Below are 20787 nucleotides of genomic sequence, written 5' to 3' on the forward strand. Positions count from 1 at the left end.
GGCAGGTGGAGGTGGACGGGCAAACTATGTAAGTAACATTGTGATTTTCTCAATGCTTATATCAAGGGCATCTGATCTTACTTGTCCATTCATTATAGGTGGTGGTAATTTTAACCACTTGGTTAAGGTGATGTCTGCTACATTTCTCCACTTGAAGATTCTGTTTTTTCCTTTTGTAATTAGTAAGGGAAATAATTTGACACTGGGGAAATATCCCATTCCCAAACAAACTTTTACCAAGTGTAGACTGTGTTGATTCTTACATAAATCAGTTACATTTAGCAGCTGGCATTCAGTTTCACAGAATAGCTTGCCCTTCTTCCTTATTTATTTGTTGACTTACTTATTTGGTAAAATACCATTTTAAAACCCCAATTTTGTGGTAACATAAAAATGATTAAATCTCTCTGATCTATATATATATATATCTCATTATCTTTCATTTTCTAAGATATAAAACTTAGGAAACAAAAGAAAATTTAGCAAATTTATTGTGGCCTAAAAGTATCATAGTTGAATTGGTGGGGGGCAGACAGTCGCTTTCTTTCTGTTGTAGAGGATCTTAGAGGCTGTGTGAAGAATAGGAGGATGTTTGGATCAAGCTTGGTGAAAAGTTGTACAAATTAATCAGTTCTCTTTGGTGTAGTACTTCTCAAAGGCATCAATCTGCTAATTAATCTCATGATACCTTGGGGGTGGATAAAGTATAGTTAAAAGACCCTGTCCCCTCAAGTTTTATCTCTATGATGACCTTTTCATTAGCAAATATTGATAAATGTGCATTCTTCAGTAGAAACTTTATACTCTGGTTTTTAGGTAACAAAAAGATGAGCAAGACAGTCTTTGTCTTCAGGGAATTTGTGTTGGGGAGGAAAGGTAGAAGAAAATGAAAAAGAAATAATGTAAACACTGCAATTTCTGGCTGAGTAAAAGCAAGGGCCCCAACTTCAGGGAATTCAAAGGAGGAGGAGATCTTAATTAGAATAGGAAATACTTCCTGGATGGTATTTGAGGATAGAGAGGGCAGAAATGGGGCAGATGGAATCACGTAAAACAAGAAAGTAGTAGGCATGTGGTACAAAATAGACTCCCACATGGGCTATGGGCCTGGGAGGAAAATAGGTTGGGGCCAGATCTCGGAAGCCCTTGAATTACAGCTAAAGAAGTTGTACCTTAGTTTGGACTGCTTGGGGACTTTGTGGGGAGGGAAGGGAGGAAGGGCAGGGAGTATACTGAACAAAGCAGTGCTCTGGAAAGATGGAAGTGGTGCTAATAGTAAACTGGATTAGAATGCAGAGCCTGTAAGTAGTAGATTGAGGCACTGTAAAATCTAGGGCAGTGGTCTTCCAATTTAATTACTGTATATGTCCAAGAACTCTTTGTCTCATACATTTTAAAGTTGAAAGTTATTTTTTAAATAAAACTATTATATCACTTTTAAAAATGGAATCAGAATACCATAGCACTTTGATACCCACTATTATCCGTTTTCAAAAATTCAAGAATAAACTCTACATTGGGAATTACATTGTTCTTTTCTCTTTTTGATCCCCTTCCATTTCCTACAAAGAATTTTACCCTAATATATTTTTATGCTTGAAAAATGTATTGATTATCACATTTCTTGGCACCAGAATTTTGTATATAGAGGAATTGAAAATCTCAATTTCCTGTGGCCATAAAAAATTTTTTTTTCCCCACCCTTATTCCTCCCTTCCCACCCATCCTCCCCAGTCCCTTTACCTTTGATAACTGTTAGTCCATTCTTGGGTTCTGTGATTCTGCTGCTGTTTTGTTCCTTCAGTTTTCCTTTGTTCTTATACTCCACAGATGAGTGAAATCATTTGGTACTTGTCTTTCTCTGCTTGGCTTATTTCACTGAGCATAATACCCTCTAGCTCCATCCATGTTGTTGCGAATGGTAGGATCTGTTTTTTTCTTATGGCTGAGTAATATTCCATTGTGTATATGTACCACATCTTCTTTGTCCATTCATCTACTGATGGACATTTAGGTTGCTTCCATATCTTGGCTATTGTAAATAGTGCAGCAATAAACATAGGGGTGCATCTGTCTTTTTCAAACTGGAGTGCTGCATTCTTAGGGTAAATTCCTAGAAGTGGAATTCCTGGGTCAAATGGTATTTCTATTTTGAGCATTTTGAGGAACCTCCATACTGCTTTCCACAATGGTTAAACTAATTTACATTCTCACCAGCAGTGTAGGAGGGTTCCCCTTTCTCCACAACCTCGCCAACATTTGTTGTTGTTTGCCTTTTCAATGATGGCGATCCTTACTGGTGTGAGGTGATATCTCATTGTGGTTTTAATTTGCATTTCTCTGATGATTAGCGATGTGGAGCATCTTTTCATGTGTCTGTTGGCCATCTGGATTTCTTCTTTAGAGCACTGTCTATTCAGCTCCTCTGCCCATTTTTTAATTGGATTATTTGCTTTTTGTTTGTTGATGTGTGTGAGCTCTTTATATATTTTGGACGTCAAGCCTTTATCGGATCTGTCATTTATGAATATATTCTCCCATACTGTAGGGTACCTTTTTGTTCTATTGATGGTGTCCTTTGCTGTACAGAAGCTTTTTAGGTTGACATAGTCCTACTTGTTCATTTTTGCTTTTGTTTCCCTTGCCTGGGGAGATATGTTCATGAAGAAGTCACTCATGTTTATGTCCATGAGATTTTTGCCTATGTTTTTTTCTAAGAGTTTTATGGTTTCATGACTTACATTCAGGTCTTTGATCCATTTCGAATTTAGTTTTGTGTATGGGGTTAGACAGTGATCCAGTTTCATTCTCTTACATGTAGCTGTCCAGTTTTGCCAGCACCATCTGTTGAAGAGACTGTCATTTCCCCATTGTATGTCCATGGCTCCTCTATTGTATGTTAAATGGCCACGTATGTTTGGGTTAATGTCTGGAGTCTCTATTCTGTTCCACTGGTCTGTGGCTCTGTTCTTGTTGTGGCCATAAAATTTTAAAACAAATTTTGGTTTCCATTATTACTCGTAATACTTGGTTGACCAGAGTATATCACAATTATGATAAAATATAATGAATAGGCATCTCAATGAAATGGATGGTGCTTTTAAAAGATTAACTTATGTATTCATGGATGAATATAATTGGTTGCTAGAAGGAGATATTTAGCATCAACTTTTGCTTTTTAAGAGGTATAAGCACAGACAAATTTCATTGACATAAGTTGGTGGAAAGGATTTTGTTAGCAGTGTTACTAAATTCATTGAACTTCTTCCAACTTATGTGCCAAAAATTACAAAAATTATTTTTAATGAGCTATCAGTCTTTCAAATTTCTTGAAAGCAAAGGATAGAAAAACACCTGACTTGTAAAAGTAGAGTCTTTAGAGAGTTGGTCTCTAGAGAGTAACACTTTGTAACACTTTCATCTGTACTTCAAAGCATCCCTTTGTTTACAATAGAGGTTTTTTCTGCCTTGGTGCAGTGCATCACTGTAGCCTTAAGATAGTTTAAAGATATGCCTTTGTCTCCTGGAAGGCAAGGGGTTGTGAAAGGGAAAGACTTAGCTCCAAACGCCTGGGCCAATTTTGTGATAGAGTTATTCCTGGAATTCGGGGTCCGGAATACCCCTTAAGTATCATTTGATTTATTTCCAGGAAAATCTTTGTGTGTACCTCATGGGGTTCAGATACCCTAGCTTGCTCTAAGCAGAAGATACCAGAACTTCTGAATTAGAGTGTTGGGAACTGAGGTGGAAGTACAGAATGTTTTATAAAAGTAGAATTTATAGTTCTTAACAACTGATTAAATATAGGGGCAAAAAAGGTACCATTAAAGTAATTGAAGACCTCACATTGGAGAACTTAGGGTTATTGGGGAAAGAGGATAGAAATTGTTCATGGGAACTGGTAATTGGAAAGTCATGAGGAAGAGCTGATTTTTAAAAGATTACTTTGAATAGTTTAATTTGTGGAACAAATGTGACATTGAGGTAGAGATTCTAAGCACCTGCAAAAATGGGTTTGGGGATAAGTGCAGAAGATCTTTGGGAGTCATTTGCATTGTAAGTGATCATTGAACCTATAGATTATTGAGAGGAGGTATGTGTGTGTGTGTGTGTGTGTGTGTGTGAGAGAGAGAGAGAGAGAGAGAGAGAGAGAGAGAGAGATGTATATGAAGAAAAAGTAGAGGGAAACTACTTACTTCCATAAAAGAATCAGAAAGAGGTAAGCAAGAATAGTCCAGAAAGGTAGAAGAATACTCAGGATTGTGTACTACCAGAGAACCAAGAAAAGAGGGTTTAAGAAGAGGGTGTTGGGATAGGGGGAGTCATCCTTGTCAGATGATGTGTGGAAGTTAGACAGTGGGTCTAAGGCTCCTGCTTTTGGCAAAGTATTGCTGTTTGAGAAGAGAGAAATAGGACAGATCATATATCTGTTTTGAGGAGGAGGTAGAGACTTCAAAAAGACATACATCTTTAAGCTTGCTATTCTCTAAAATGATTTTTTCCTCAGACTTCTTAAAGATGTATGTCTTTTTGAAGTCTCTACCTCCTCCTCAAAACAGATATATGATCTGTCCTATTTCTTTCATTCTGTGAGGGTAGTTCTGGGAATTTAGAATAGAGACTTGGATTATTTTTTGAGAGAATTGTAAGATTTAAGAATAGTAGATTAAAAATTCTTAGCATGAAATTAGCATGGGTTTGTAATATATGTGAGTATCAAGGAAGAATAGGAAAGAGGCTTACTTATAGTATTGATGCAGGTAGAACTAGAATTGTCTCCATTGAACTAGAATGTTGTACTCTTGAGGAGATTCAGGCTTCTCATGGATTCCTACCCTTCTCCTCTGCTCTTTGATAACTAAGAATGTAGTATAATTGGAAGAGGAGTAGAATGAGCCTGGGGTTCTCTTAAAAAGCTTATCAAGACAGGTCATTCAGCTTGCAAAAGACATCATTATCTTTGCTTCTTTCTTACTTTTTAAAAAAGTAAGTGTTTTAATTAATAATGTTAATTTTTATCAAATTATAAAAGTTGAATAAATGTATACCTATACTACTAAGAATTGTCTATTGTTCAATGGAGATAACTAGAATTTAACTTTTTGCTTAGAAAATCTCAAATGTCATTCCTCATCACAAGATGATAATGGCTAGGTAAGAGGATATTTCAAAGTGTAACAGTGTTGCTTTTTAAAAATTAGAAGGCTGAAGTGACCTTAGTTGATAACAGCCCCTTCTGTTATCTTCCTCCCTTATATGTGAATCCTGTATCCCACCTTTACTAAATTACTTGTAATTTTCTAAACACGACATGGTTTTTCTTACTCCCTGTCTTTGGATTTCTGTGCTTAAAATGCCCTCTTCTGCCTTCTGTCCTGTTTGGCAAACTTCAGTGTATCTTCTAAGAATTGGCTTGGCTTTGAAGCCAGCTTTTTCTCACCAGGGTGGACTTTAGAAGTATAATAGTTAAGAACATATCATAGTTAGCATATTTTGTACATATATACTCTTACACTATGTATTTTTTCTTAGTATATATAAATGTCTCTATGCACACATATACACACAATATACATATACATGTATACTTATATGTGTACACTTCTTGTCTAGCTTTTCTGTCCGTGAACTTTGTTGAGTGCTTCGTGTTTACAGTATATTTGCTGTCCCACTTACTGGTTGAATGAAATGAATGAAAACATTACAAAACACATGGAAACATTTAAGATTCTCTGTATCTAGAAACAAACCAAAATGCAGGAGGAAAACATTTACTTATTTGCCTGACACCATATAAGATAGTTTATAGACATTATTTTTGTATGTGTGTCTTAGCAGTCTTGACAACAAACAAGTATTTTATAGAGGAGGAAATGGACCCAAACTAACTTGTGCAATTTCACAGAGCTAGTGCATAAGTAGCAAAATATGAGGTTTGAACCCAGATCGTATTTTAACATACAGAGATAATTTTTTTTATGATCTTTTGAAATATAGTTGGTAAACAGTATTATATTGGCTTTAAGTGTACAATATAGTGGTTTGACCATTATGTATATTATTAAATGCTGCTCTGTATTTAAAAAGCCTAAGAGCCTGCTCTTTTTCACACTACTTTTGTTATGACTATGTAGGGGTTAATCATCTTTGAAATTCCAAAGTGGGTCCAACTTTTAAACTTTCACATTTTAGGCAGTTTTCCTTAAATTTAAAACAGCTGAAAATTGGGTCATTATTTTCTGCTCCTTTGGATTTCTGCTAGTGCTGGTCCAGGAAGCTGAGAGTAGATAGAGTACACTTCTTGAATTATGAGGATGATTTTGTCTCTTCTGTATGAGCTCTTAGCTTTTTTATACAAAGGGAAATAAATACTTGGTTTTATAAGAGACAAAGGTAAATGTCATTGTTCTGTTTTTTTCTTTGTAATTTTTTTTGATGTTCTCTTTATTTGCAATGTAACACATTTGATTCTTCTCGTAATTTGAAATTCAAATCTATTCAGTCCAATTTATGCCTAAGGTAGGATGGACTAAGCCTTAAGGTAGAGGGCTTTAGTTTGTATCCTAGGTTTCTGTTCCTAGTAGGAATTCTGTTCTATTAGATTCTGTTCTAGTCTTTTGTATTAGAATCCACTAAAAGCCACAAGTTTTCATTAAAGGACGTATCACATAGCTTCTTCCTTGCAGCTTTTATTTTATAATTAAATATTAGGTTTTGAAAAGAAGATCGCCTAATTAAGTATTTATTGGAACTCTTGTCTCTTATGTTGAGCTCATAAGTCATCCTTCTTTTTCCTTTCACCCTGGTTTCCTTTCAGCTATCTAAGAATAAATTCATAGGGGAAGAAGGAATATCACAATTTGGGGAGGACAGATATAATTCAAAAAAGCATTTCAGAGTGGTCATTATTTTATATGCTTTTTGGTCATTTTAAAATTTCAAATAACATTAAAAGATGACTTTTTTTACCTCATCAGTGGAGCAGGCTGGATTTTTAAAGCTGTGAAACACTAAAGGGTTATTGCTGCTATAGTGTCCAAAAATCCATAAACTTCAGGTAGTTCTTCAGAAAGAACGAACTCCAAAAGAAAGAACTTGGGGGTATTGAGCTAGAACTCCTTTATAATTATGAAATGTCTCTGTACATCTCTAGTAACATTCCTTGTCTTTGTCTATTTTGTCTGATAATGTCACCACTGAACTTGCTTATACTTAACTGTTTTCATGGTTTGTTTGTTTTTTTTAACCCTTTTCAACCTACTGGTCGAAGTTTTGGCTTTAAAAACAAGTCTCTGGTAGATAAACCTTAGTTGGGTGTTTTTTATTTGTTGGGGATCCCTACCTTTTAGCTTAAATGTTTAGTCCATTTATACATAATATAATTATTGATCTGGTTGGATTTAAGTCTTCTTTTTTCTGTTTGTCTCTTCCTCTCTTGCTCCTTTCTTGACTTTTAAAAAATGTATTTTGGTATTTCATTTTAATTATTCTGTTGGCTTTCTAGCTATCCTTTCTTGCATGTTTTAGAGATTACTCCTAAGGATTGTAATTTGCACCTGCTGTTTATTATAATCTACTTGAAGTGTACTACTTTGCATAACCATAGGATGTTTGTAGCAGTGTAGCTGAATTTCCCGCCTCTATGCTGTCTATTTTATTGGAGGATGTTATTGGCTATGTCATCACTTAGGGTATGTGCTGTAGGATTTTTTTATTAGTGGTAATAGTTTTTTACTGATTATTTTTTGTGTTTTTTCTTCTTGTAACCTGTGGCAGTTATTTGCAGGATAAGTTAGTGTGGAGTTCTTAACCATGGTAATCTAATCCTTGTGTTTTCCATAAAGAAGAAATTCAGAACCTTGTTAGTTCGGTCAAGAACTGATGAGGAGCCTTGAACTTAGAGAAGATGATTCAGGCAGGTAGCAGCAGGAGGCAGTAGTACTGGGAAATAGAAACGAACCTTTGTCACCAGTGCCTATGCCAGAGTTGAACAGCTCCATGGAAACTGGCAACCATGATTGATAAAGTGGTGACAGAAGTTGAAGCAAAATATGATTTTGTTACCCACTAGCAGTAAGTTTATCAAATACGATTGTTCAGTAATCTGCATTCAAATTAGTGGGGGTACTTACTAAAAATGACTGTTTCTGGGCTTTACTCTAAACCTGCATAATCAGTATCTGAATATGAGATTTGGGAATCTGCATTTTGGAGGTAAGTGCTCCAGGCTTATCTTAGACACAGTGATATTTGACAGTCACTGCTCTAAGAGTCTTCTCCGCTGCCCCTGGCTTGCTGTGGGCCAGTATCAGTATTAATGTACTAATGTTTATCTTTAAGATTAACAAGTATGAGATTGATGAAATAGTTTGGTCATAGTAGTAGAATTCTAGGGCCAGCATAAAGGTACCTTTGAGGTCATGCTCTCCCAGTAGAGCATGAGTTCTCCTTATATTACAGAGGAAAAAACTGAGGCCAAATGAGAGCCTCTGAGTGGTTTTTACAACTCTTTGGTTCATAATGAATAAGGTACTTTGCTATCAGTGGTAGGTAGGTCAGCATAACCTATATAAAACTTTTCTGTACTATGTAAGTAATATTTTTGTGTTAGGTGTTATTTTTACCCCAATTGGACAATTTCTGCCACGTGATTATTTTTAGACCATTTGCACTTAATGTGATTATTGATGTGTTTGGGTTTAAGTTTCTCATCTTGTTATTTCCCATCTATTTGTCCTGCCTTTTACTTCATCCTTTTATCCTCTTTTTGTGTCTTTCAGGTTATTTTTTTTCAATTCCATTTTATGACCTTTCTTGGCTTACTAGCTGTATGTCTCTGAAGGGCCTTTTGATCTTTAAAACAGTTGCTGTAGAGTATAATTAGGACATCTTTAACTTATTACACTCTTATCTTCAGGTAATACGTGTGTCTCTTCACATATAGTGTAAGAACTTTAGGGCAGTATACTTTACTTCTTCCTGCCTTTGCGCTAATCGTAGTCATATATTTTACTTAATAAACACCTCAGTGTATTTTTTATCTCTTTATTTTATAGTACATATTTTTGCCTTAACAATTATATTCTGAAGAGATTTTTTAAATAAGACTTTTATCTTTACCATTTCTGATGCTTTTTGTTTCCTTTGTGTAGCTCCAGATTTCAATTTGGTATAATTTTCTTTTTGCTTGAAGGACTTCCTTTAGTACTTCCTGTAGTGCATCAGTCTGCTGGTGATGATGACTGTCAGCTTTTGTATATCTGAAAATGGTCTTTATTTTACCTTTGTAATTGAAAGATATAAATTTCAAAGACATTTAAAAGATTTTTATTTATTGCTTGTAGAATTACAGGTTGACATTGTTTCTTTCAGTATTTTAAAGATAGTGCTCCACTCTTTTCTGGCTTGTATTGTTTCTGATGAGAAACTTGTAATTCTTATTTTTGTTCTTTTGTATATAATGTGAGTTTCTCTCTGACTTCATTGCAGAATTGACTATTTCAGTGTTTGACATTTTATTTATTTACAAGTTGTTAGTGTTTTGACTCACTGTGTAAATTCTTTGGTTTCTGTGATCACTCTTTTCTAATCACTCTGTTCTGTGATCACCCCCATACTGAGTTTCTAAAGCCTCTGAACCAAATGCTTGTAAGGCAATTAGAATATACCTGTAGAAAAAGGAGAGGAAGCATCTTTTGGATATTTGTGGCTTCTGAATTGATTTGGAGATTCTCTTGTGATTCTTTGTACCACTTCGGAAACATTAAGGGCAGTTTTACTTGTGCTGCTTCAGACAATCAAGGAGTTCCTTTTAGTTTCAGAGTGTTATAAGGAGTATTTCTGATGTCTCTGATAGTTGGTGTGGATGACTACAGCTCAGAGTCTGATGTGATTATTATACCTTCAGCCCTGGACTTTGTCTCACAAGATGAAATGTTGACGCCACTGGGGAGACTGGACAAGTATGCTGCAAGTGAGAACGTATTTAACAGGTAGGTGCATATTCTTTCCATTCAAGTAGAAATAGAATGATGGTTTTTATTACAGTAAGTTCAGTAGAGAAAGTAAAATTATCCAGTTTAAAGTAGGTATTAACATGTGCAGTCTGAGTCACCATGTTTTATTGGAATCACAGCCATGGCCTCTTTTCTAGTTGTTTACTTCTTGATCCTAGTGAAACCAAGCATTCTTTTTTTGCTTTTGGGCAAAATAATTATTTAAATAAAAACAATTACTATCTTGCTAACAGCCTAGTTTTTATATTCATGTACAGTGATTATTGAGTGTATTAGTCTTGTCAACAGATTGTTGTTGTATACCTACTGTGTGCCAGGTTCTAGGGGATTGGGACACAGCAGTGACCAAGAGCTAACACTCTTCCTGATGTATTTTTCAACTATGGTCCCCCAACCACCTATATCAGACTTTTCTGAGAAATCTAAAAGTCTTTGCTTAAATTCTTTAAATATAGATGTATAAAACTCACTTAGTTTAAAAAATATGTGAAGGTAAATAAAGTCTTATATAATGAAAAATGAGTATATGTTCCCATTATTATAATTGAAGATAACTGAAATGAGTTTTCAGTGACTTTAGAAATTTGTCAAATTAGTTAGATAAAGATGAAAATATTTTGGTGGTAAGTGTTCATTCTCATCTTGTTAAAATCTATATTGGCATTTTTCACTTAAGAAATTATGAACTTAATATATGTTATAAAATATATTAAGAAAAAATTTTCTTTAAAACTACATGGATTCTGCCTCTTGAAATTCTAAATAAGTGCCTCTGTACACAATGTAATTTTATTTTTCTGTGCAGACAAATGGTGGCCCGGAGTTTGCTGGATACATTGAGAGAAGTCTGCGATGATGAAAGAGATTGTATTGCTGTTTTGGAAAGAATTAGCAGATTAGCTGATGATTCAGGTATGCTTATGAAGAGAAAGGTTCCTTTTCCAAGTCTGTGTTTCTAAAATCTAATGAAAAATTCAGTGGGATAGGAGATTTCTTTAAAAGATTTCCTAAGTAAATTATCGAACCATCAGTTACAAAATAAAAACGTGTTATTAAGGTCCACACATTTTATACTAGGCCCATTTACTTCAGTTTTGGAAATTTCACATCATAAAAATCTAAAAACATTGTTTTGCATCAGGTATATTAATATTTTAGGATTAATACAACCTTTAACATTTTGAATATTGCTTCTCCTGTTTCTCAAACTTTTTTTAAGTTAATTTTGTGAGTAAATACTTGGTACATGATAGGGTTAATTTTGTGAGTAGATATTTTGTACATGGTTATGGAACTCTTTTTAGATAAATGTATTTTTTTCCATCGCTCTTATCTGTTCTTACTTTACAGTCCTTTATCCCTCATCTACATTTTAGTAATTTCTCTCAACAAGTACTTGCTACCAAATTCTAATCTGCCACCTGACCATTGAATGTTCCACTGCTATTAACTCTATTTTTTCATTTTCTTAAATGCTTTGTTTTCAGATCCTCTTGTTTTTTTAATCTATTGTCATGTTCCTTGTCAATATATTTCCTGTTATTTTATCTTTAAAATAGAATGTTTAAAATGATTATAACCTCTAGGGATTGTAGTAGCTGAGATTTTTGGTGTTAGAATAGTATGTGTCTTAGTCTTGCTACTGAAGGATCATTTTCTTGTCTTTTTTTTTTTTTTATAGTTTTGTATTGTGAGCTCATCTTCAGTGGATCTTCTTAGGTATTTGGTGTTTGGGTCCTAGTGTGTGGGAGTGACCCTTGGGTCTTTTTGAGTTGTTCTACCAGGCTCAGGGTTGTTGCCAACTGGGAGTAATTTTAGTTTCTTGTGTGTGTATCTATTTGTAATTGTTCTGAGGGGGAATAAGAGAGGGGAGGCAGTTCTCCCTGGATGTATAAATTTTAACCCAAACCAGTTACAAGTATTTTCCCAGGGTTTCAGTAATAACAGAGTGGCAGCAGGTTTTTCTCTGTTCTTCTAACATTGAATATAACATACTATAAAAAGTACATGAACTGTAATAAATGTGTAACTCGTTGAAGTATCACAAAAAGAAGGCCCATGTAATTAGTACTCAGACCAAGCAATAGAATCAGCATCCCCAAAACCATCTCAGTGCACCACCTAATTCTGTCCCATTCTTCTTCCTTAAAGGTAATCAATGTTTTCACCATTAAACATATAGTTTGTCTGAACTTTATATGGTATCATATTGAATGTATTCTTTTGGTCTAACTTTATACTTTTGAAGCCCATCATGTTGCATGTAACTGTATTTATGGATTTTTAAAAATTGTCAACCATGATTACTATCTGAATATACTGCAGTGCTCTATAAATATACTACACCATATTTACCCATTGTTCTGTTAGTGGACATAGGATTGCTTCTTGCTTTGGGCTGCTAATGCTGCTTGTAAGCAAAGGAGTCATATGGAGCACATGTGCACTCATTTCTGTGGGTATATGCATAAAATTGGTCAAAAGGTTGCATATATTCATCTTTGAGATGCCATAGAGTTTTCCAGTCACATAACAATTTGTAGTCCCAACCCCAAGTGTATGAAAGTTCCTGTAGTTTTATATCTTCACCAACATGTTTAAATTTTGCCAAAGAGGTAGTAGTTTAAATGTAGTTTTAATTTATATTTCCTCAGTGACCACTAAAGCTGAGCACCTGGTTCTATGCTTACTAGCTGTTTGGGCATCTTCTTTTTTGAATTACCTGTTCAGGCCTCTTCCCCTTTTTTAAATTGGCAGTCTTTTTATTACCGATTTGCAGGAAATCTTTATTCTGGATTGAAATGCCCAAGTCATTATGTGTACTATAGGTATCTTTGTCACTCTAACTTGGCTTTTTTCTCTCTTAATGGTGCCAGTTAAGAGACTTTCTTTTATAAGTAATAACTTTTTGTCTCTTGTTTAAGAAAATTTTCCTTACTTCAAAGTCGTGAATATTTTCTCCTGTATTATCTAATTGAGAGGCTTTATTGTTTTGCCTTTGACATGTACATCTACATTCTACCTGGAATTTATTCTTGTGTTTGATATGATGTAGGGGACAAGTTTTATTTTTGTTGTTCTTTTTAATGTGGGTATCCAGTTGACTCAGCACTATTTATTGAAAAGACCTTATTTCATCATCTGTTGAAAAAGACCTCTCTTTTCACCTTTCTAAGTCAGTTTTCACCTTTATATAATCAACTGTGTATATTGTATATGGGTCTATTTCTGGACTCCGTTGTGTTCCATTGGTCATTTTTCTAAGCAAGGCTTTGAAAAAACAAATTACTGATTTTGTTCTTATCCAGAAATGGAACTTATGTTCTCCTTTTGCTTCAAAATATACATAAATATTAGGTCAATGTTAGCAACTTCAGGGTGAGTGATGAAAAGTAGAGAAGGCTATTTTTTTTAATATTTAATTTTTTGACAACAGAAGCACTCTTGTTCAGATACTGTCTGACTTCAAATGATACAGCCATGTAATAGAAATTCCAAATATTGGTTTGCTGATAAGATTCTTAGCTTTGTAAAATGCTAGTACATTTTTAACTGATGATTTCATTAGTTTCTATTTGTTTAAAATCTTATTTTCTTTCTTGTATTTATTTGAACAATGGGTTCTTTGTATATTTAGTTATTAATACTTTGTTCTAGTTTCTTTCAGGCTGTTCTGCCCTTTAATGGTACTTGATGTCTGTTAACAAAGTCTTAATAAAATGAAATTCAGCTGGATTTCCAGTTGTTTTTTGGGTTTTCTTTGCCTTGAAGGGGCTTCCTACCTTGAGATTAAATAATTTTTAAATGTTGTCTTTTTGTTTTTTTTTTTTAAAACTGCTTTTGATCTTTAAAAAAAACATTTGGAGCTTTACATCACCTTGAATTTATACATGGTATGCAACATAGAATCTTTTTTTCCTCACATAGCTAGCTAGTTTTCCCACCATTACTTATTGGATAGTTCAACCTTTTGAAACCCAGAGATTTGAAATGCCATATTTATCACACTTAAATTTAACATATATTCTTGTATTTTTTCAGGCTTTTTTTTTTTTAATCTGTTGGTCTCCTTTAAATACTCAACCTTTTAGTCTTAAGACATTAAACCTAACTGTAGATTCTGCATTCATTGACTATACTTATATTAGGAGCCAGTCTTTCTGACTTGTCCTAGAAGGTTCTTACATAGAGTTTATAGTAATACCATATTCTAGTTGATAGGAATATTGGTTATTTAACCCCTAGCACAGTGTGGCCCCTGTAGGTGGTGAATATTTCAGTCATTGAAGGAAGTGATTGCATCCTCAGTGCGTGCTGTTTTGATCAAAGCTTGGGTTGGGGTAAGATCCTCCTTTTACTCATGGGACTGATGTGTACAGTTGTGAGAAGTATCACAGAGTTACAGAGAACATTTTGTAAGCCCTTTTTATGCTGCAATGAAAGTCCAAAGCTTTCCTAAATAGTCTTAAGTCCAGATAAATATTTTGTTATGATAGAATTTGTTTGCTCACATTTCTATTATTTCAATAGAACCAACTGTGAGAGCAGAGCTGATGGAACAGGTGCCTCATATTGCATTGTTTTGTCAAGAAAACCGGCCTTCAATCCCATATGCTTTTTCCAAATACTTACTACCTATTGTGGTTAGATATCTCGCAGATCAGAATAATCAGGTAAGATGCCACTTAACGGAAATTTGTTGTGGTATAATGCATGTAGAATGGCTTACCCTAGGTTGTCTCATTTGGATGTTATTTTCCTTTTTGGCTTTGTTACTCTGTTTTTCAAAATGATCTTTGTCTTAGACAAGATATGTGAGTGTCTGGCAAATTGAGGAGGTCTCCTGAATGCTGTTATAGACAATGCCTAGTAGCTGCATTCTTACCTGGTACTCTTGTGGGTGTTTCTTACAAAGTTTAATTTGTGAGACATCTTTTATGAGGATGCTTTCTGTTGCACTTCATCTGTTATAACAGAATCTACAGGTTCTTCTTTCTTGGTAATAGATGAAGAAAAGAGCCACAAATTTTTCTTTGCAAGGTTTTGCCAGTTACAAATCCCTTTAAGTTGAGAAGAGAAGTCTTTCTGTCATTGTGAAAATCAAGTAATAGAGTTTTGTTATATCACGTATATATATTTTATGCTGTTAATTTTTTTCCTAGGTAAGAAAAACAAGTCAGGCAGCTTTGCTTGCTCTGCTGGAGCAGGAGTTAATAGAGCGATTTGATGTGGAGACCAAAGTGTGCCCTGTCCTCATAGAGCTAACTGCCCCAGATAGCAACGACGATGTGAAAACAGAAGCTGTGGCTGTAAGTAGAACATAAGTTTTCAATTTAGGTAAAAATTGAGTAATAAAAGTTGCTCATTAAATATTATGTTCTTACATGCTGTGGGGTTATATGTATCAAAGTAGCCACAAATCATTAAATTTGAAGTAAATGCCAGGCTACAAAGGGGCATTGGCTTACAAAAAAGGTGTATTTTCTGTGGGCCCCCTATTGTGCCAAGCACCTGGGAATAGATGGGAATAAATTAACAGCATAAAATATATACATGTTATAACAAGCACCTGAGAAAGCAAGAAATGCAGCAAGAAAATAATAAGCAACTGTAACTTCATTATTAAGTTACAATGGAAAAATAAGGGAGAAATAATCAGCACAAGTTTGAAAAAAAAAATGACACAAAAATCCTGTATTGAAAAAAAAACATTTGAACCCTTTTTATTGCTAATGAACACCTTTCTAGGCACTGTGTAAGCACAGTAGGAAAACAAATAATTCTTGTCTCCTACCCTTGTTAGTATGGTCCTTAGCAGAAAGATAGTAAGTAATTTTATTATGATGTAAATTATTATTAGAAAAATACACAGATTAGGTAATTGGGCACATAATAAAGTCAAATAAGTATAATAGTTTTCTGGGGGTTTTTTTGACATGGATAGTCAATATTTTGATTATTTGAGAACCATCATAAAGGGGGCATGAGCTAGAATGTAATAACTTGCAAATCACATCTATGGTTCCTGAGTTCAGATAGTAAGAATTCTGCTATTAAATTAGTAAAATGATAAATCTATTTGAAAACAATCATATCTATATGGATAGTGAGAGTTTACTATTTAAACCAAAAGTCAATATCATTGTATTTTTTGTTAATATAAAAAAAATTACCAAAGTTTTATAGTGCTTCTGGATCATGAAGATGAGTTAATATCTCTTAGTCCCTTTGCCTTGGAAATTCCTGAATTCCATTATTCAGGTACCAGTTAATAAATTTAGGTAGTTTTATTAAAATTACCATTTTTATTGAAGTAAAATTCACAGACTAAAAAAGTTAACCATTTTAAAGTGTACACTTAAGTAGCATTTAGTTGTGTAACTCCCACCTCTGTCAAGGTCTGAAACACAGGCTCCCCTGCCACCAAGTTCCTCAGTAAAGGAAATCAATTTTGTCATAATTGTTGGTTTATATTGAGTTGAGTTTAACTTGCTCTATTATAACTTTTGATGGGACTTGACAATAGTTAGACATAATAATTACAAGAAGACTATATCCAGCACTAATATGAAATACATTATTCTCTTAAATTGATTTATATTTTTTTGTCATGTTTTGCCTTTTTGCCTTCTCTGGCTTCTCAGCTATTCTCTCTCTTGGGAATAATTTATTCTAATAAATTTAAGTATGCTAGATTGTTGATACAGTATAACAATGGATCTTTTAACTATGGCTTGCAAATGCCTAGAAACAATATGGAGTCAAAACAAAAAAACTGGCTTCGATGTTTGGGAGATGTAGGTGTTCTGTGGAATTCTTTTTTTAAAATTGAGGTACATAGAGTGTGTATACACTAATGTAACCATTGCTGTGATCAAGATACCAAACTTTCTCACTCTTTTTCTTTCTTCCCCTCAACTATTTCACCATCCTCCACTCTTCCTCCCTTATGGTAACCATCAGTTTGTTCTCTGTTTACAAGTGTATTTCAGTTTTGTTTTTCTGTTAATTTGTTTTGTTTTTTAGATTCCACATGTAAGTAAAATATGGTATTCATCTTTCTCTAACTTATTTTACTTAGCATAGTATCCCCTAGGTCTATCTATGTTGTCACAAATGGCAGAATTTCATTCTTTTTTTTTTTTATGGCTGAGTAATATTCCATGGTGTCTGTCTACCACATCTTTTTTATCTGTTTATACATCAGTGGACATTTAGGTTATTTCCATATTTCAGCTATTATAAATAATGTTGTGATAAACAAAGGACTGCATATATCTTTTTGAATCCATGATTTTGTTTTCTTAAGGTAAACTGCCAGAAGTGGAATTTATGGGTTGTGTGATATTTCTACTTTTAGTTTTTTGAGAAACCCCTGTACTGCTTCCACAGTGACTGTACCAATTTGCAATCCCACCAGCAGTGTAGGAGGGTTCCCTTTGCTCCTCATTCTCACCAACACTTGTTATTTCTTGTCTTTCAAATAGTAGCCAGTACCTCTGACTGGTGTGAGGTGATGCCTTGTGGTTTTGTTTTGGATCCCTGATGATTATTGATGTTGATTATCTTTTCATGTGTCTGTTGGCCATCTGTAATTCTTCCATTTTTTAACTGGATTGTTTGTTTTTTTTGCTGTTGAGCTGTTTGAATTCTTTATATATTTTTGATGTTATCCCCTTATCAGATAAATTATTTGCAAATATATTCTCCCTTTCAGTAGGTTGCCTTTTTTTTCATTTTGTTGATGCTTTCCTTTGCTGTGGAGGAGCTTTTTAGTTTGATATAATCCCACTTGTTAATTTTTGCTTTGTTTCCCTTGCCCACGGAGGCATATTCAGAAAAAAATTATTAATGCTTATGTTATAGAGCTTGTTGCCTATTTTCTTCTAGTAGTTTTATGGTTTCAGGTCTTATATTTAGGTCTTTAATACATTTTAAGTTTTCTTTTGTGTATGGAGTTAGACAGTAATCCATTTTCATTCTCTTGCATGTAGCTATCCAGTTTTCTCAAACCATTTATTGAAGACCCTGTCTTTTCCCCATTGTATATTCTTGCCTTTTTTCTCATGTATCAATTGACCACATATAATTGTGGGTTTATTTCTGGGCTCTTTGTATTCTGTTCCATTGTCTGTGTGTGTTCTTGTGCCAGTACCCTACTGTTTTGATTGCTGTGGTTTTATAATGTAATTTGATTATCAGGGAGCATAATACTTGAACTTTGTGCTTCTTTCTCAAGATTGCTTGGGCTTTTTGGGGTTTTTGTGGTTCCATATAAATTTTAGGATTATTGCTCTAATGCAGTGAAAAATGTCATTGGTGTCTTGATAGGGATTGCATTAAATCTGCTTTGGACAGTATGGTCATTTGCACAACATTTAATTATTTCTGTCCATGAGTGTGGAATATCTTTGCATTTATTTGTGTCTTCTTCAATTTCATTCATCAATGTCTTACAGTTTTCAGAGTATAGGTCCTTCACCTCCTTGGTTAAATTTATTCCTGGGTATTTTAATTCTTTTTGATTCAATTATAAATGAGATTGACTTCTTAATTTCTTTTTGTTCATTATTTGTATATAGAAACACAACAGGTTTGTGCATCTTAATTTTGTTTCCTGCAACTTTACTGAATTCATTTATTAGTGATTATGGTTTATTGGTGGAGTCTTTAGGGTTTTCTATACATAGTATCATGTCATCTGCAAATAGTGACAGTTTTTTACTTCTTTACCAATTTGGATGTCTTTTATTTCTTCTCTGAGTGGTGTGGCTAGGACTTCCAGTACTGTGTTGAATAAAAGTGGTGAGAGTGGGTATCCATGTCTTGTTCCTGATTGTAGAGGAAGAACTTTGAGCTTTTCACCATTGAGTATGGTGTTAGCTGTGGGTTTGTCACATATGGCCTTTATATGCTGAGGTCTGTTCTCTCTATACCCACTTTGTTCAGAGTTTTCATCATGAATGGACGTTGAATTTTGTTCAAATGTTTTTTCAGCGTCTATTGAGTTGACCGTATGGTTTTTGTCTTTCTTTCTGTTAATCTGTGTCACATTGATTTGCAGATGTTAAACCATCCTGCATCCCTGGAATAAATCTCAATTGGGTTGTGGTGAATGGTCCTTTTAATGTATTTTTAAATTAAGTTTGCTAATGTTTTGCATCTACAGTCAGCAGGAGTATTGGTCTGGTCTATAATTTTCTTTTTTTGTAATGTCTTTGTCTGGTTTGGGTGTATCTCTAGTACTGAGGATGCTGGTATTTTGATAGGGATTGTGTTGAATCTGTTGATCAGTTGGGGGATATTTGCCAGCCTAAAAATCCATGAACATGGTAGATCTCTCCATTTATTTAGGTCTTTTATTTTTTCAATGATATTATATAGTTCTAAGTAGACTGATCATTTATGTATTTTGTTAGATGTTTTTCTTAACGCTATTGTGAGTGGTACTGTTTCTAAATGTTTCCAGTTATTCATTGCTAATTTATAAAAATACATTTGATTTTCTTTTTACTCTGACATATGTCCTGCAAATTTCCTAAACTCATTTACTTGTTCTTGTGATTTCTTTGTAGATTTCTTGGGATTTTCTATGTAGACAATCATATCATACATGAATAGAGCTTTCTTTCCAGTCTGTATGTTTTATACTTGTATTTGCACAGGCTGGAAGTAGATGTAATAGATAAATGATTACAGACTATCAGATTTCTTTCTGTACTAGCTGGGAGGAATTTATTTAAATAACACTGCTGATTTTCAAACACAGTTCATCCTCACTTTGTCCAATAATATGTCAACTGAAGCATGTGTATCAGAATTTTGTGTGTCTTCCTGGGAACTGTGGGTTTTGCAGAGGAGGGTTGTGGTTGCCATAGACTTGAGTTTCAGTAAAAAGGTATTTTGCCAGGTAAGGACTGCTTTTATATATATAGTCTTCTCTTAGCAATGCAGTTACAGTTAATCCAGATCCTTCTTATGGTTGATGTTTTCCATTAAACAGTCACTATTTCCTTTTTTTATGGGAAATGTAGGTTTTTTGCTTTTGAAGTTACCAGCAAGATGACTAATAAGATTGAAACTATAGGCAAAACTGAAATTGCTAAGGATTTTCTCTGAGCTTACTGTGCATTAATAAGTTAGCAGACTTAACTGGAAAAGTCTTAGTTTGAATATATTTTCACTGCATTCTTATTTATTTTAGATAATGTGCAAAATGGCTCCCATGGTTGGGAAGGACATTACCGAGCGTCTTATCCTCCCTAGGTTTTGTGAGATGTGCTGTGATTGCAGAATGTTTCATGTTCGGAAGGTATTTTTTTAGTCATTCTCTTTTGTTTAAGAACACTTGGTATAGTGGTTACCATGTAGATATGAAATTTAAAAGGTTTCTTTAAAGGGCTCTATCTGTAATATTTTGAAATGTCAGTAATGCTTCTGTTGTTAGGTCTGTGCTGCCAATTTTGGAGATATTTGCAGTGTAGTCGGCCAGCAAGCTACTGAAGAGATGTTGGTATGTACTGCAGAACTAAAGGAGTAAGCAATGTGCTACAAAGTAGTATATAAAGTTGGAAATGTATACATTTACCCTGAATTTTATTAGTACAATCCCATGAATGTAAACCAGAAAGGTAATATGACTTCTGAGTGTAGGATTTAAATTCCTGTAATCTGGACACTTAAATTGTGTTTTCGATAAAGACAGTTTGTTAAAAATGTAGATGTGTGTAAGAACCACTGATCCATTTTTACCCTTCCCATTTCTATTAAA

At 34.1% G+C, this 20787-nt stretch overlaps 1 protein-coding gene across 7 annotated transcripts in view; it reads left to right on the forward strand.

Annotated features, from left to right (window-relative positions):
• Positions 1-20787, forward strand: part of PPP4R1 (protein phosphatase 4 regulatory subunit 1) — an 86142-nt gene that overhangs the window by 9834 nt on the left and 55521 nt on the right. For 3 of the 7 annotated variants that reach the window (XM_036880689.2, XM_036880690.2, XM_036880688.2), the window contains exons 3-8: positions 9908-9992; positions 10822-10928; positions 14547-14689; positions 15179-15325; positions 20221-20328; positions 20464-20529. In XM_036880689.2, the coding sequence (XP_036736584.2) occupies positions 9934-9992; positions 10822-10928; positions 14547-14689; positions 15179-15325; positions 20221-20328; positions 20464-20529 (630 nt within the window). In that variant the 5' untranslated portion in view covers positions 9908-9933. Of the gene's footprint in view, positions 1-5; positions 29-9856; positions 9993-10821; positions 10929-14546; positions 14690-15178; positions 15326-20220; positions 20329-20463; positions 20530-20787 lie in introns of all 7 variants that reach the window. The other 4 variants (XM_057504036.1, XM_057504037.1, XM_036880687.2 and 1 more) reach the window with 4 other exon arrangements.

This window comes from Manis pentadactyla, chromosome 6, assembly GCF_030020395.1.
Source record: "Manis pentadactyla isolate mManPen7 chromosome 6, mManPen7.hap1, whole genome shotgun sequence".
NCBI lineage: Eukaryota > Metazoa > Chordata > Mammalia > Pholidota > Manidae > Manis > Manis pentadactyla.